This window comes from Fistularia commersonii, chromosome 25 (assembly GCF_037954325.1).
Source record: "Fistularia commersonii isolate RoL2024-O1a breed Wild chromosome 25, RoL_Fcom_v1.0, whole genome shotgun sequence".
In the NCBI taxonomy this organism is placed as follows: domain Eukaryota; kingdom Metazoa; phylum Chordata; class Actinopteri; order Syngnathiformes; family Fistulariidae; genus Fistularia; species Fistularia commersonii.
The window spans coordinates 7,426,322-7,444,588 of record NC_141308.1 but is presented as its reverse complement, the minus strand read 5'-3'; the positions used below and the strand labels follow the sequence as shown (position 1 = coordinate 7,444,588).

The 18,267-nt window shown below is 39.0% G+C and overlaps 2 protein-coding genes across 2 annotated transcripts; one reads left to right on the top strand and one right to left on the bottom strand.

Annotated features, from left to right (window-relative positions):
• Positions 1 to 1,071: 1,071 nt before the first annotated feature.
• LOC147219037 (mitochondrial import inner membrane translocase subunit TIM44-like) lies at positions 1,072 to 10,026 on the bottom strand. Its single transcript, XM_086172990.1, has 13 exons — positions 9,958 to 10,026; positions 8,926 to 9,030; positions 8,603 to 8,767; positions 8,404 to 8,484; positions 7,161 to 7,310; positions 6,759 to 6,892; positions 6,587 to 6,672; positions 6,274 to 6,366; positions 5,720 to 5,844; positions 4,881 to 4,931; positions 4,601 to 4,690; positions 4,292 to 4,402; positions 1,072 to 4,045 (listed from the first exon to the last, which is right to left on the bottom strand). The coding sequence occupies exons 1-13, from the start codon at positions 9,985 to 9,987 to the stop codon at positions 3,926 to 3,928; spliced, it is 1,341 nt and encodes a 446-aa protein (XP_086029116.1). The 5' UTR covers positions 9,988 to 10,026; the 3' UTR covers positions 1,072 to 3,925.
• An 841-nt stretch (positions 10,027 to 10,867) lies between these two features.
• On the top strand, positions 10,868 to 18,133 carry LOC147219036 (ras-related protein Rab-11B). Its single transcript, XM_086172537.1, has 5 exons — positions 10,868 to 11,054; positions 13,882 to 14,077; positions 14,849 to 15,042; positions 15,623 to 15,703; positions 17,257 to 18,133. The coding sequence occupies exons 1-5, from the start codon at positions 11,015 to 11,017 to the stop codon at positions 17,400 to 17,402; spliced, it is 657 nt and encodes a 218-aa protein (XP_086028663.1). The 5' UTR covers positions 10,868 to 11,014; the 3' UTR covers positions 17,403 to 18,133.
• Positions 18,134 to 18,267: the final 134 nt, after the last annotated feature.

Sequence of the window (18,267 nt, the reverse complement as noted above, 5' to 3'; positions counted from 1 at the left end):
AATTTATATCTATGTAAAGCTTTCATTAAAACTACAGCTGTCAAATAAATGCCATGTTACTTAAATTGAAGTTTGAAGCACAACATTTCAAAGAAGCGTTAAATGTAAATGTTTAATTAAAATTAATAAAAAAAAAACTTTGCATTGTACTTAAATACATTACTTGAGTAGAATTAAGTTAAACTTATCACTAAAATGGTCTCATAGAAAAAAAAAAATCTCTATATATACATAAAATTAAGGTCAAGTGGCGTATCCCTCTCATCAATTTATATCTAAGTTGTCTGACATCTAGGGATCAAGCTATATAGGATTCATATATTGTATAACATCTGGTTACATAATGATTTGTTGTTTACATCTCAACCAAGCCTTTTGCAATGAAAGGCTACAGGACAGCCAGTTATTATACTGCATATGTTGTGTGCACCGCTGAGAACATTCTGTAAAAACTGAAGAGGTGGAAGAAAGAGAGGACTGCACTGCCTCAAAGGCCTTTCCTGCTTCCAGGCCGTTGTGTTGGACCATCCAGCCTCATTCATGAAGTGACAATAAGAGAGCCCTCTGCTTTCGGGAGAGCAGGGACTGAAAGAACATTGTGCAGTGTGTTATACAAGAAAACTTGCCCGGAATTAATTGCACTGCTAAGTTGTAAAGATGAATGCACATTTTGCTGAAAGGGCCCGCATTTCTTTATTATTCGTCACAGTCCAGAATTGACTTGAGAGGACTGAAGGAGGTTAGTTAGTTAAGGACGTGCGCGGTCATTCATCACGACAGACAGCTGTGGGATGAGGTCCCCTATATATTGGCCCTGTGCGCGAATCAGACGGCACGTGTTATTTAAAGCCTGATCTATCATCCCTACACTACCAAATCCATAGGTTTATCAAGCAGCTTCAATGGCCAGATACACAGACATCTATCTTAGCATGTCAGTTTTGAAATGAAAAAACACATAGACACAAACACACACACACACACACACACACACACACACACACACACACACACATATACACACATACACACGTTGCATACAAACTGCTGACTCTAAGAATGCTCGGATGATGTGAATTAAAATACAGCAGTTTATTTCACAGGCTATGATAATGACAGATTTAAGTGTTTTGTTTTTTTCTTTGCCCAATTTAAATATAAATACTGAATTCCCACTAGGTCAACGTGGACACTGGAAGATGGAGGGAACCTTACTCGAGAGATTGATGAGTCAAATCTGGTATTAAAGTCATGCACATATATTTGAACAAAGCCTGGACCAATTATTATGCCTTCATTTAATAAACACAATACATCAAGGGGTGGTTGCATTGACCGAGTCCAGGACAAAACTAAATATTCAATATTTAATCTCTTATCAAAATTCAACTGAGTTAGGGTCAATGGTAAATCTGTGACTGAAAAAGATCCTTCATCTGATTATTACAAACAATAATATAACATGTTGCAAATGACAAACACATAGCAGTTTTTTTTCCATTCTGGTGAAGCTGAAGTATTTGAAATCACAGGTTTTGCATTTTAAAATAGGCCGAATTTCTTGACGGTGTGTAGCATAACCAACATTTCTCATTTGATTTAAAAAAAGAATGGTGATCCAAAATGCTTAGGATCTCAAATTCCATTTGTTTAATTTCATTGTGCTTTTGTCGATTTGTTTTTGCTCATTTTCTGATCGAGAGCACGTTTGTCGAGGCTTTGGTTTGGTTGTGTTACACGTTGCAGGACGGCTGTGGAAACAAGGTGCTCGATTTCAGTTTTTTCATGGACAGCGATAATTAATGATACTGGTTGAAATCACAATACCATTTGTGTATTTACTGCAATATTATACAATACATAAGTCACCTGATTAAAATACAGAAATATAAACAAATAAAACAGAAAATAGTGCCAGTCATGTTTTAACTGTTCAAAACATACTTATTTCTTCAGAGATACACAATCTCACATGCTTGGACCATAAATGGTATTTTTATAAATTATGACATAGGGTCCTGTTTTTCTAATTATGACATTACTCTGTAACATCTCTTCACAAGTATGGACATCTTTGTAGTTTTGTGAGTAGTTGCAAAAAGGGTTGCAAAAATGAACGGATTCTAAGTCTGAATTGACACGAGTGTAGCAAAGATTGAAATCAGTCACTGAAGCAGTTTTACCGTCCGATCGGCACAGACTGCCACTGACAGGAAACCAAACATCTCAATGAGACCAGCAACTGAAAAGTGCAACGGGAGACAGCAAATAATCATCCAACAATGGAGGTGATTCAATGACATATATAAACATGGTCCCACTGAAAAACAATACTTTCTATTTATTTACAAGGAGTTAGGATTTCATAGTTACACAGTAGAACACATGCCTTTTGGAGGACTTATGCATATGACTTTAAACCCGTTAACACCGCAGCAACATGTTCCCTTTTAAATGGATGTCAAAAAAAAAAAAAAAAAAAAAAAGCGATGCACACACTTCACTTTTCTATGCATTTTTACTAAGTGTATGCCTGTCTTGATAGTGGTGTCAAGAGATTGAGGAGTCCAATCTGTAGACACAGCCATTTCTTAGGTACACATAAATAAATCTGACATACTATATAATGTACAATGAAGTCTCGCTTCATAATAATTATCCATTTAAAGGCTGCATGCAAGCTGATGGTTCATTTTATGGGTTTTAGTTTAAATTAGTGTTAACAGAACGGCACTACTAATCAAATCTAAGTGAGCTTTACATTGATCCAAATGAAGGCATGATTTACTCCAGTGCTATTTAATAGTATTAGATTGATCTTTAACAAGGTACATTGAAAATCTGGCACGTCTTATTACGATGAACCTTGAATAAACAGATCACCACATTCAATAATTTATGCCTCATTGCTCGTCAATCGGTTTGCATTGAACATTTGTGATGTAGACGGCGACAGAAGCAAGTAGGATGATGAACTATTCAAGTGCCTGAAGACAAATCCTCCAATGTCTCCACCTTATGACCGAGAACAATAAGTTAACTTCACTATATGGAATTACAAAGGTTAAGTGATTATCTTTTATACATGCCTAATCAGCGGTTATCAGTTAAAGCGGGATGTCAAAGTTGGGGTATTGCTTTCTCCTCTGATATATACAGTCTCCTCCAGGCATCAATCCTCACCCTCTCACATTCCCCAAAACAAACGGTTTACACCCTGTTATAATTAACAGTCGGCACACAGATAACATTCACAACGTTGAAATACTTGGAGATGCACACGGACATGTCGCACACAACACAGATTTTCACAACGAGGTTGGCTGCATGAACAAGCTACCTCGCTTTTCTGTCTGCAGACAGAGGTGATTGTTATTTAAAATGTCCTGCTTGATACAAACAGGTGAGGTTACTATCCGTTTCTTTCATCTTGGATGTTCAGGTCGGGATGGATCCCGCAATCAGGTGAGGGAATTTGGTCGAACTTCCCAGGCTTTTGCCCGGAGAGATTGGCCGTTTGCTGATTCCATCCGACTATACAGTTTTTATGCGTTAAAATCATAGGTCAGTCAGCGCCTGGAAAATCAAACAGCACCAACCCATGCAAGAGATTATACTCTTGCATGTGGACACACACACACACATTCCAATGAGTATGTTAAGAAGGTAATCTCTGTCTGTATGTCTTCATACACATACATATTAATCCTCTGGGTAACAGCGGGAAATGAGAGTGTGTGCAAATACATCCTCGGGTGCAAGACATGAACTTTCATAAAGTTATGGTGTGTGCATGTGTGTGTGTTGTAGAATAGAATGTATGTGTATTAGTATGTGCATGTATTTCAGGCACATCTCTGCTTCCTCTTCTCTTCTTTCCAGTTTGTGTGTCCACACTGGACTTTTTCCACCCCGCTGTCTGCTCCTAGAGAGCCTGCTCAGTGCTGGAGGCAGAGATGTCCAGGAGTCTCCAGGCTGCACTTGGGTTCAGCTCCTCCTGGTCCCGACACAGAGCCCAAACATACATCATCCTCATCACCTTCTCCTGTTGAGGGCAGAATCAGTGTGGCAATATTTGAGGACTTTTACTCAACTTGTGTTCAGCCTATAAATTTGTTATTTATTTTAAAAATACGATTCTATTGCTATATCCTCTAACATTGACAGTAATTGATATGAATTTGAATGGGACACTGATCGAATTTCAAGTGAATTTGGAGTTTACCCTTGATAAATGAAATCTGATTGCTCAGATTTACTACGGTGGTGCAATAATTGCAAGGGGACTGACCGGATCTCCTTCCACAAGCTCTCCTTTGGGGCTTCGGATTACCATGACAACCTGAGCCTGGAAGGTGATGATCAGTACTGGGCCCTGGTCCATCATCTTCCCCATTGCCAGCTAAGATACAGGATGAAAACAATGACGCATTTCAAAAGATAACATTTACAGATGAATCTTTTTTTGTTTCCTGTTTAAATGAATTTAGGAATAATCAAGTGACTTAAAAAAAAAAACAAACTTGCATGTCGGCATGTGTTGTGATGAGAACAATCCTGGGGAGGTGTGAGAATGTGACGCAAACATGTTAGTACTTACATCGATGTTATCGATATCAAGGATTTTGGATTGGAAGAGGAGTCCTAGCGCTCTGGCCTGTTGAATGGGGTGGGCCAACTGACTGTACGTCTGAGGGCAGGAATAAATTGACATATTCGGATAAGTACTTTTTAAAGCTGCAAAATTATGTAAATCCTTTGCGTTGTGAAAAAAAACACTGGTGATAAAAGTTAAAAGCCAATAACAGATGGAAATGCAAATATTATATTTCCTGTCCGGTATCTATTTTACAAAACAAACCAAAAGCAGAATGACTTACAGCTTCATAGCACCAGTCCTTTAAAACATCCAGCTCTCCACGGATCATTGCCTGCAGAAAGGACATGGCCAGTTGTTTATGGTTGTCCATGATTACCACACAAAAGAACTCAGGTAGTCAAGCTCATCCATAGTTTCACCTATGACGTTGTACACCACTTAAATTATTATGGATTGGCAGGAATTGATTTGTTCCATTCCACAGGGTTATTGAATGACTGCAAATAAGTCTGGCAGTTAAATGACACGATCAGGCTTTTCATTGAGGCAATACTTTCAGACAATAGGTAATATAAACTTCCATCATTATTTTCACACTGTCAATAAACCTTTGACATGTTAAAACACTGTCAGTTTCATTCATCCATGACGTTCATTTTTATGATAATTCATTCTAGTAATCCATGTAGTGATAAAATACTGTTTGTCTAGAGTTTCTCCTGCAATCTTACAACTAATGTTCAGTTCCATCCAAAACATTCATTAACTGCATATGTACCAAATAAATCTGCACTCACACTGTGATTATTAGTAGAATTTATGAATGGACTCAAGTCAAAATCATTCACTATGAAATTCAATACTATCCAGATTTTGTCCAAATGTTTTTCTGTCCCATATTCATCTGCTACAATGAATTCCAGATTGTGTTTTCCATCTGCCAGACTTCTTTTGAAGGCAGGATACCAATATAAATTGACTCTAGTACTGGATGGAGTAAACACATATTTATATTATGACTCTTTCTAATGTTTCCATGAGAAGGAGGGAGACAGAGAAAGTCACAGAGTGGGATGGGGGTGACAGGGTAGACTAAAAACAAGAGATGAGTCTGTTCACCTCTAGTATGTTGGGGATGATGTCTTTCTCACACTGTTTGAGAAAAGAGTCCTTGTCAAAGTTGGGGTCTGCCTTCAGGATCTCAGTCAGCACCTCTGACATTTCTGTCTTTGAGAAAAGGCCGCCTGGAAAAACAAACAGCAACATCAGTAGGGGGGAAAATAGTGACCCAACTGCACTAGCGCAAACACAACTCTCTTTATCTTATGCTTTTACATGAATTTGCATGACATACAGTCATGTAAGAACAAAGAACCAGTTTTATTGCCTGAAAATCCCTTAAGCAGTGTTTGACTTTTAAAAAGCATTAAATTAGTTATCTTTAAAGTTACAACTAAAATCGCCCAATATTCCCTCTTAATCTATCAAATTAAAAAATGGCCAAGGCCTTCAATAATGACAAGGAAACAACATCAGATAAAGTTGTATATTGAAGGAAAGCAAGTTTTCACTGATTCAAACAGTCCATGTTTGCTAACCAGATTCTTCTTTCATTGATTAAAACACAATCATTATGTGTAACACTTTATATAATACCAACATTGGCTTATTACCTATGAGGTCAGTGACCCTGTCAGTCACAGCTCGGGACGCCCTGATAACAACATTGTCGCTCTCGTCATATTTCATCTTCATCTCAAAGAACCCTGCGGGACACAAAAGTTGAAAGACCTGATGTCAAACTGGAGGAGTTGACACTTTCAACTAATGTTGAGTATTTGAATCGGATGCCTCTGTACAACACTCATGTCAAACTGGCCGCATCCAGTGCCATCTGCTGTATTTACATGGAATTACACACAAACACAATGCATCCAAACAAAATCCTCAATGTTTGAATATAATACATCCAGTAGATTTTCCTACTGTTAAAAACGATGTTTTTGTCCTTGAAGTCCTTCCATTGCTGGTACCACTTTGAGTCCTTATGCAGAACAACACCCATAGCCTCCCTACATCAAATAAAAATACAGTTACTAGACATTTTTGGAAATATTACTTCACAATATGTGATATTTGTGGTCAAAGAGTGACTTACTCATTTGCCTCAAACACTCTGTCATCGCTGTTTGCGCCTTTGGATGAGAAATCGCTTCTCTTCCTCAGCTGAGAAGGAGCCCTGTAGGGGCCAGCATCACCTACGTCTATCTCCTTCTTCATGGTCTCAACACTCTGTCGTAACAAGAGCACAGATTTTTAACTAAGCGTGTGTGATAGTTAACAGTCAGGTTGGAATCCTATTGGTCAGTGTAGGAGTCTCAGTTTTATATACTAGCAAGTTATGTGTAAAAATGAAGTTCACAAGCAATAAATTTGAATAGGGACTGCGACTGAATCATGAGCATAATGAATCGTGATATCGTGAGATGGTCAGTCATTAGTGTTGCAGTTCAGACGCAAACTCTTTGATTATACTGGCTGTCAGCATTCTTGAACAGACCTGTGAGATGGCCTTGAAGGCACTAGTCCTGCCCAACTTTTCTCCTCCCTTGGATACTGTCTCAGCAGAGTGAATGGCAGTCCTTGCTGCCTCCTCAACACCTTCCTTGATCTTCTTTCCAATGTCAGTACGACTGACCTCCTCAAGACCCTGCAGCCGGAAAGCCAATGTATGCATACAGTTAGGATAACTCTACGACAACATAAAAAAAATGCATTAACAGGATAAGGTAAGACCAATTGTTTGGCAGCTGGATAAGCCGAGATGCTTATAAATGGTATCTCATTGTGTGTTATCAGGCTGCCTGTGTTGGATTTCTAGAGCAAAGTTTTCGATCACATTTTGAACCCTGTCCTGCGAAGAAGTCCTCGTGCCCGAAGACACAAACAAACGCTTTCCACGTTGTGGTGTTATAGCATAGTAGCAATTACGCATGGTGCTCGTACATTGTTGACATTGTTCGTGTTGTGTCCTCTTGTTATAGTGCTTTTTTTTTACCCAGTAAGTAAGCCCTCATTATATCCCCCCTCTAAAAAAAAAAAAAAAGTGCTAGAGTGCTAGTGGCGTCAAGAAGTAGTTAAGGCTAAGTTAAGAAGTGAAGTTAAGTTCATGAGTCACTCTGAAGAAGGAAATAATAACTAAAAGTGAGAGTGGTGTTCGCATTACAGATCTCTCCAAGCACTACGACATGGCTAGGTCAACCATCTGTAAAATCTGGAAGAACAAAGATCCTCTAAAGACGGCTGATCTGGCTAAAAGGGTGACTATTTTAACGAAGCAAAGGTCCCAAGTCAAGTTATTGTTAGTTTGGATGAATGAAAGCTTGCTGGAGATAGTGTTAGTGAGGGTCTCAGTCGAGAAGGCTTTACTTTTGCTGACTGAGTGAAGAAAACACAGAGTATAAGAAATAATTAAGTTGATCTTTCAATCATTTTTGTTTTTTGCCACAAATAAACCAATCGCAAAGTTTCAAAAGAGTACAGTGTGTTTTTTGGAGCTGGAGCACAGATCAGTGGGTTCTACATCGATTTCATTGGCAAAAATTGATTCAAAGACAGATTAAATTCCTAAGCCAAGGTTCTACTGCATGTTCATCACTGTGAGTGATAGCAGCATTTTCTTTTGAGTACAAAATGTAATATATATATATAAACCCTACTGCGAGCAAGTAAGCAAGTGCTTTCAAAGTGTTGGTGTGCTGCTCCTGTTTTTTTGTAACCCAGTGGAAATTGTAGTACGTTACCTCCTTCACTGTTTCTGACAGGGATCCCAGCGTCTTCTTGAATATTTCTGAGGTCTTCACTGTCTCAGCCTCAATAGATTTCTAAGAAAAGTATAAAAAAAGGCATATAACTCTGACTGACCCAGATATATTATCATTGTAATGAGGCCACATAGTATCCATTAATATCAGGTAAAAAAAGCTTAATGAACTTTCTTACATATTTCCTCCGTGCCTGTTGGAGAGCATCGGACTCCTCCAGCTTCTTGGCCTCTTCTCTAAACTTTTTTATGTTCTCCCTCATCTCCTGATTCTTATTGAACTCCTGACGAAGGTTATCCACAAACTCTCCCAGGAAACCTTTACGAGCTGAGGCATACCGCACCTGAGGACAAAAACAAAGATCATGATAAAGATGGAAAAAAAAAAAGAAAAAAAAAAAAGTAGAGGGGAAAAGTGCAACGATTCAGTTTTTTTTTTTGTTTTTTTTTTTTATGCATACATACTCTTTTTTGATTAATATCCCAACCAGAGGATGTGTACCTGCACAGTTGCAGCTGGGGTCCTATGTAACCTGTAGACATCTCCTCTCCACACTGTGAACCCCAACGAGCGGGAGCAGAGGGTAAAGGCATGTTTGCCAACCAGCTGCAATGGAAAGATACTTGGCTAGTCACAAATGGTAACTCTTGGTAGAAGGAATAAATGACCGGCATTGATTTTCTGCTAACGTCAGCTGAGGTTCATTTAAACCAAACACTATGCCAGCACAGGAATACATCTCGGCAGACATATAGACAAGCTGATAAACAGTTAATTGTTTAGAGCTATTGTCTTGGAATCAAACGTTCCCGGTTCGATTCCCAAGTTCCTTCTAGCTTGCCAAAGTGTTCTTGAGCAAGACAATGAACACCGAACTGGTCCCCAGGTGCTGCTACGCTACTGCCGGCTCAGACATGATGGGTTTAATGCAATAGTCAATATCACTTATGTTGTGCTGTATGTATAACTGAATTTGACCAAAAAAAGGGTCTTTCTTAATCCAATCTCCTACACAGCAACAATATAAGCATAGAGATTGTGGATTGAGGCTGATTGATAATACTGAATCATGTAACAGTAGGATAGTAAAGTGAGGCTGAGACAGACCATTCATGTAGACTTGACAAGTATTTAAAAGCAACACGCTATTTGACAAAATTACCATAGTAAAAATAACAGGTGCGGTCCAACAAAGTCGTAAACGATGCTTCAGTGTCCGGCCACAGACAGATTTTCATTCAAAGCAAATTTTCACCGGGTTTGATCTAAAACGAGGTGCATGAAATTTCATTCGGATATTAGAAGAAAACGGTCGTTTTAACAGGTATACAAAGAACGAATGTATGATGCAACACGGCCTATATCAGAACGACAGTTTGCCTCTTTTGCTACATAAAACACAGTCTTTGTAATCCGCTGAAAAAAGTAAAACATAATATAAATGCCCAACTAACTCGTAGCGACATGAAAAAAGGTGAAAAATAATCTGCGCGGTATTAAGAAATGTAGGAACGACATGAATGGTCTCCTCACCTCGTAGCACTGACACAAGGAGGCTGCCATCTTGAAATTGAAATGCACGGAGACGCACGTGCATTATTCCTGCAGCAGCTGACCTATCTCTAGACCAATAGGAGGCGAGCTGATGATTAGGGGGCGGGGCCAGAAGGTCCCAATGGATTTTAAAGGACAGGAAATTCACCCCCAAACTATGGAAGAACATAGGTATCATAATTTAAATCAAAATGCATTCGCAAACTGCTTTTTCATTATCAGAATGTGGCTATGTTCGATTCATAGCTAAAATGAGCAATAAGTAAAAACTCAATTTTCCTTGTCTTCTTCCGGATTGCTCAATCTGTGATTTAGTCCAAATTAAAAAGCAAAATGCTTTTCAGATTTAATTTTCAAAACATACCCCGGAAAACTTTTATCAAAATTGTAGCCGAGATATGTTACAAAATTAAATTTGAAATGTCAAATTTGACCAATTAAATGCATTACTTTTTCATTTTCAGAATGTGTGACTCATAACTACAATGAGCAACAAGTAATGTAAAGTTAAGTCATGTCCCGCCATGCAAAAAAAAAAAAAAAAAAATCTAAATTCATTTGGATTGGATGAGTCAGAATATGCAATTCCCGCAATCGTTGTTGAAAAAAAATAAATAATAAAAATAAATAAATAAATAAATAAATAAATAAATAAATAAATAAATAAAGATAATCATCGTTCACCGCAGAGAATAATGTACATTTCTCCAAACAAGAGGGAGTTTTAAATCAGCCCGTCCTGGCCGATCTTCCCGTCCGCTCCCTGCAGCTCAACTCAAGAGTATCTATTGGTATGCCGGGGACGAGCGCCCCCTAGAGGGAGCTATGCGAAGTGCAGGGACTCCTCCCCTCCCTCTGCAGAGTTGGGATCTCTCCCTTTTCTGCAGGCAGCCAGCTCGCCCTGACAGCAAACACTGGCGCGGACTCTCAGCATAAACCTATAACATAGAATTCTGATTCATTTCCCGATCAAATCGAGCCCAGGCCTTTCGCACATCCTCCTCCGGATACCGGCGTTGGAGCGGCCTCGTCTAGAATGGGGAACCGAGACGATGAATACGATTTCTTGTTCAAAGGTAAAAAAAAAAAAGAAAGAAAAAAAGGAAAAAAAGATGACTGCATACCCCCTTAACACAGGCTTCCACCGAGCTATGGGTTATAAAGGGCTATAAATTTCTTACTGTGACATGGCGGTTGACGTGGATGTAAATATGTATATATTATACAATCTGACTAATGTTGATCGTTTTGTGTTATTATAACATAATGCTGTCATAATAACATTACAACGCCTGCAGCTATGTTGTAGGTAGCCGGCGGGATGCAACACCCTGCCCGTGATCGGGTTTGTTTTCAACTTTAATCAACTCATAAAGGGTTTATTGGTCCAAACCTACACTTACTCCATCTTTTTTTCTATAAGTAATATTTGAGTTGTCCCAGCTCATGTAGCTGTTAACAGGCCTTTTGAAAAAAAAAAAAAAAAAAAAAACAGACCAAAAAAAGCTTCCACCTTGCATGAGGGTGGTAGATAAGCCGGCTATTGTTGACATTGAAAATGCAGATGCTTGTCATTTAGTGTGTATTAGCTTTGCTTTTCTGGTTGTTCACGGTCTCGTTGGTGTGACCTGGCCTGGTTCACTGGGACTGCAGGGGGGGGGACTCAGGTCCACGTTTCATCGAGAATGGCTCTCTTTGATCGTGATATCAGCTCCTGTGGCACATTAACATCCCGGGCCTGTAGAAGCCAAAAGGCCATTTAGATGTAACAAAGTATCCTCTGTGGGATGAATAGGGCATCTGCCGGAGGCGAGTCCTTCTCTCCCCTCTCTCTAACCCCCTCTCTCTCTCTCTGCCTGAACCATCGTCCGTTTACCCGGCAGAAACAGGAAGGGCAAGGCGGCCTGAAACTGTCGATTCAGGTTTTGATGGAGCCTGTTATCAGCTTCCTGCAGCCAGCGACGTCGGCAGGGACAAAGTTCGGCTCTATTTCCTTTGTGGAGGGACAGGGAAAACAAAACGGCTCCACCTCATCTACTGCGCCGCTCTCAGGGGCCAAACCCGGCCAGTCCTGACACCGGCGTATCCCAGACCAGGAGTCAGTGTCTCCCCTCAGATGACTCACAGTTTAAGACAATGGTCGGACAAGAACAAGAGCAGTAAAACAATTATTCTTGATTGTATTCGGAGAGCGAACCTGCAAAAAGGAAACCTACTGTGCTGATGAGATACACATATAGTTACAAAAACGCAGATGGCAAAAAAGAGGAAGGGAAATTAACCAGGTTCACCAGGTGCTAAAAAGTGCGACAGACCAGTCAATGTACTTTGGCCTCATTAAATGATTTGCATTCTGAAATTGAAAACACGTACTAAATATAAAATAAATTTGGTTTGGGTTATGTGTGACTCACGTGATACTCACCATAAACCTCTGCATTCCAATAATAAAAAAAACGGCTTAAAATTAAATTTCCCGTTTTGCACTGGAATTTACATCGTAGAATGTTTGCCAAACACTCCCTTCCTTCACAAAGAAATAATTCATCTCTTTAAAAGTCCTTTTTTTAGTCCCCCCACATTAAATATAGTGTCAGTGTATCAGCCAGGCTTTTATCATCTATCAAACTGAGCTACTCAGAGGACAGAAGATGAGGAGGTGGGTCTGCCTGGCTGAGGGTGACCTTTCTGAGCAGGTGTCGAGACAGAAAACTACAAGTCAGCTTTGTAGTAAAGTGAATTACATCCCCTAACGAATTTCCAATGTTCCTGCCAAAGTTCTCGGCAGAGGATATTTTACTAGAGAGACGGTAAATAATTTCACAAAAATGTTACTTCCCTCGGCCGTTTAATCAAAATGAAACATTCCCCGATTGCACGCCGACTTAGATCCAGTCTGTTAAAACAGTCTGTAAAGGATGCGAGGAAACAATGCGCTCTGCAAATACTCCAAATACCCTCATTTCGGTTCCATCTTTTGCTTTTTTGTCTGCGTTTCATAATGTTTTTTTTGGTCCGCCGAGCAGCAATTAGCGACACTTGCGATAAACAACTGCAGAAATCTGCTAATTCATGTTCATGCACACAGACCTTATATCACTGATTTCCACAATGTGACCCATTTACCAGTGATCTGACACATCAAGACACAGACACAACAGAGATGCGGGACCAGTGCCATTATCAGTGGAGAAAAAGAAAGGGGGGGTTTACCAACTTTTTAAGTTCAACCCTAAGAATCACATGCTGTTTGTGTGTTTTGTGTTTTGAAATTATTCTTGACGACCAGACAAACAGGGAATTAGATACAATATATCATTTCTGTCATGCATTTGTTCTACTGAATATTACAATTCCTCATGTCCTCCTAGGCATGTCGGACAAAGTTTTTGAAATGTTTATAGGCTTTTTTCTTTACACATTTACTAGTCATGTGAAGCTTCAAGTGAAAAAAAATAGACTTTTGAAGTTCTATAGTTTTATATCAGAAATGTTGCTATAGTTGTGTTGGTGTGTAAATCATACATGTGAAGATGAGGCGCATTTCTAGCGTTGGATACTGTGGCTGGGCAAACTTTTATAATATCAATAATTTTAGCCACTTTATTTTGTTTCTCATCGTACAAATATACACAAAAAGATGACATCACTGGGCTCTGTTGGGACCAGAGGATAAAGGTTGTGTTTTCTGCAGTATCAACTATTCGTGTCTTTTTCCATTTATAATTGATAAAGCGTGAGACACAAAGTACACACACACACATAGACACACAGAAATGCAGCATCAACATTTTTAGCATCTAGTATTACAAACCTCCCGTCGCTCCTTCGACATTCAACGCTATTTATATGCACACTTGTTTAACATTCCCCCTCCCTCTGTCTTTCTCTTCCTCTCTGCAGTCGTGTTAATCGGGGACTCGGGCGTAGGGAAGAGCAACCTGCTCTCTCGATTCACACGAAATGAGTTCAACCTGGAGAGCAAGAGCACGATCGGGGTTGAGTTCGCAACACGGAGCATTCAGGTGGACGGCAAGACGATAAAGGCTCAGATCTGGGATACAGCCGGACAGGAGCGGTACAGAGCCATCACCTCGGCGTGAGTCCCGGCGCTGTTTAGACACTTCTTACTTTACACAGTGAAGTGAAATACAAGTGAAAAAAGTCTGTCCCTAAGGCGCGGTAACCTAAGTTTTAGCGGGTTGTTGGATATGAGATGTGACATTGAGCTAAAGAAAGGTCGATTGAGTTTTGTGTGACAAACGAAACTTTCCTCATCTTCCTCCAGGGTGATACTAAGAGGAAACCAGAAGGTCAATATTGCATGGTATACAGAAGTGGTGCACTTTATCTGAGATCATTTTGATCTGTTTTTCAGTCAGGCGTCTATTCAGCCGGTATGACAATTGATTATTTGATAATAATGTTCTCAAAATATTAAGTGTACAATGTCTATTTCGATGATCAATCGCCTGGATTGATACTGTCACGGAGATTCAGGGTGATATTTTTGACAATTGAAAACACATTGGAAGAAAGCATACATTTGGCATATAAAAATGTACTTGCATGAAGTTATGTTCTGATTATTCCAATCCAAATTAAATCACAGATCAATTTCCATGTGAAGGAAAGTGAGGCCGGATGTTTAACTCCAGAACTAAAAACAAGGTTCTGGATGAACCACTTTCCTCGTCAGTAAAAGGATTATCGTGATCACTGTGACCTTCAGTAAGATTTTCCAAAGATCTTTATGTCCAAGCCATGAAAAATGTGCACACTGGGAACTCCACAGAACCAAAAGAGCATCTGCAGAGGAAACAGTGTATTATTGAGATGTATTTTCAGTCTCATCTCTCTTATCGTTCAGATACTACAGAGGGGCCGTGGGGGCACTTCTAGTGTATGACATAGCCAAGCACCTGACGTATGAAAATGTGGAGCGCTGGCTCAAGGAGCTGCGGGACCACGCCGACAACAACATCGTCATCATGCTAGTGGGCAACAAAAGTGATCTCCGCCACCTAAGGGCTGTACCCACGGATGAAGCGCGGGCCTTCGCAGGTACTGACGGGCGCAACTAGCAAGGCATTGACCACATGATCTTAATATTTTATAGTCAGTTTTCATGTTTTCATTGAAATTCATGCAGTTTTATCCCGCAATGGGTTGGAACTAATAGTTGCTGACATGGAAGCCGCCAGTCGGGTCACCTCAAGAGAATTTACTTCAGCTGTAACACAGGAAACACCTGCCACTTTGGATTTATTTTCTGTTTCTCTAAGAATAAGGCAGAGCATTTGAAAGTTTATGGCGTTTTACATGCGTGTGTTGATGTGCGTTTGTGTGTGTGAACTTTTCTGTCCATGGTGAGTAGATATGTGAAATATTGTCCGTAAAAAGCAGAAAGTCTTCCAGCTTACACTGTATTTAGGTCAAACTCTTACAACCACAACACGCATTTGCATGAATATGTGATGCTTCATTTACTAGCATTTCTGCGGAAAAGCTGCGCATTTTCAACCTTGTTAATCCCCCCAAATATAACTTTATAATTACCCAGCTCTCTCTGCTAGAATTACACAGACAAGCGCATATTCAAAACTAATTTTTACGTGTGTGTTGTTTTTTGTTTGCCTCCTAGAAAAGAACAACTTGTCATTCATAGAAACTTCAGCCTTGGACTCGACAAATGTTGAAGAGGCCTTCAAGAATATCCTGACAGGTATGGCTGTGGGTCAGAGGGTAAAGTTAGTGATGCTTGAACATCATACAAAGCCAGAGTTAATCTACTTGTTGGAGAAGGTTTCGCAGAAAAGGCACAATTAATGTGGCAAATTATGTTTTTGATTGAATGTATGTATAGGATAACTTATCCTATAAGATGTGTTTTTTTTGTTATGAAGCATGTATTTTTGTGTTAAACACCTGGGATATTATTTATTAATATTAACGAGCACCAGAGGAATTTTCATGCAATATGGTTACGTTACTGAGATCCTGTTACTAAATATCAGTTTGAAAGGACATTACATTTTAATTTACATATACAGGACTGTCTCAGAAAATTAGAATATTGTGATAAAGTTCTTTATCTTCTGTAATGCAATTCAAAAAACAAAAATTACTTTTTCATTATATTCTAATATTTTGAGATAGCATTTTTGAGTTTGTGAGCCATAATCAGCAATATCAAAATAATAAAAGGCTTGCAATATTTCATTTGATTTGTAAGTAATCCAGAATGTATGACATTTTTGTTTGTGTAATAATTGCATTACAGAAGATAAAGGACTTTATCACAATATTCTAATTTTCTGTGACAGTCCTATGTATATATATATATATATATATATATTTTACAGGAAGTATTTTCACTCAAGTAATATACCTTGGTAAAACCTTTGGGTACTTGAGTATTTCTATTTATTAAGCCATCATATTCCTACTCTGCTGATTTCAGGGGGAAATATTAGATATTCTACCCTGTGACAGTTTTTTTTCCTCTTTGACTTTTGTGTGAATATATATATACTTTAATATTCAGTCTCATTTTTACTTTCTTTTAAACATGCAGTATGTATCTTGTGTGGAAGGGGTTGTATTACATGTTAAAGAAACATACATAAGACATACAATTAAAGCATTATGCAGGGGCTGCACTCTTTATCTGATGAAACGTCGACGTTGCTATACTGCAATATTAAAATGCTTTCACATACCTTTAAATTAAAACACATAAAATACTGTTCCTCTGTGCAGTAATCTATACACTATTGCTGAGGCAACGTTTTACATTTTCATGGCTTTTACTTTACCCTGACCGAGAGCGTAGTTTTAAGTTTCCAGTATTTCTGCATTTGCTGAAGTAAAAGATCTGAGTATTTCATCCGCTGCCACAAAAGTCTCCAGTTACCGTTAGAATTAAGAATGAGCTTTTTTGCGCAATTTTGTGGTCGGCAGTTTTGTTTTTACTCAATAATGGAATCCCTGAAAAACATTTGGAGTCTTTTGACCTGAAAACAGGGCCAGATTTTAAAACACCACGATTACTCTTGTGACTTTCAACCTGAAAAAGTAGATTAACCCTGGTTTTATCCTTCGGCTTTGAGTATCATTTTGAGTGTTTACATAGCTTTATTTGCATTTGCTAGTGTTTCATGTGAGCCATAATCCCCCATAAAGCAGGTTTCACAATCCTATAATTTTGGTTGGACTCCTCGAACATGAGAATGGAAGCAGGGAATTAACCAGTTCCATTCATGTCTTCAAAAACAGAAATCTATCGCATCGTATCGCAGAAACAGATTGCTGAGCGGTCAGCCCATGATGACTCCCCTGGAAACAATGTGGTTGACATCAGCGTGCCACCGACGACGGACGGGCAGAGGGGGAGCAAACTGCAGTGCTGTCAGAATCTGTAACCCATGGCAACTGTCCGTCTCACCTGGGTAGATTATTAATTGAAATCCACAGTGTTGGTATGCTTCCATCTGCCACTGAAGCCACACTTTTTAGAACAATGGTATCACTTCCATGAAGACGTAGAAACATCAGTCCCAGGGAGAAGTTTGATTTCAAATTTTAATCTGCCCCAGGTTCGGTCTGCTACATTCTAGTGCAAAAACAGGACTGATGGTACCACGAAAGTAACCCATGGTAGTGTAGCAGGTAAAGTGGTTGCCACACGATGGAGGCGTGTTTTGATCGGAGCAGCAGTCCTGTTTTTGGGCTCCACTCCTCCAGTCATCATCTCAAAGTGGTTGTGACGCTGCTGATGCTTATTTCATTTTGTGTAAAATATTTTTTTTTAATTTTGATAGCGTGTCTGCTCACATACATTATATTAATGCCATGAAATTAAATTTTACAATATTATGTTGCTGTATCTTTTTTGAGCAAAAAAAACACTTTTAAGTGCATTTATATGCACAAAATAATCGGACTGCTGGGAATAATTATGTAACGGCAATAATCTGATTTGACAAGGTTACATACATAGTAGCGATGAAGTACTGGAAGGTCTATAATTGAGTAAAATACAGATTTCTCACCAAGACATGATATAAAACTCAAACTTTTTGTTTCTTTTGTGAATTAAAGAATCAAACTAAACTGTGTACATGCACCAAATAAATGGAATATTGGACGAAAAGTGTTGTGTTTTTGGCAGATTTCTCATAAAGACAATGCCTGTGTAAATGACAACTTGAATAATGACTGTGACATGAGGCAGATTCACCACGGCAGAAGCTCTGTGACGCTTTTTTTACATTCAGAATCTATTTG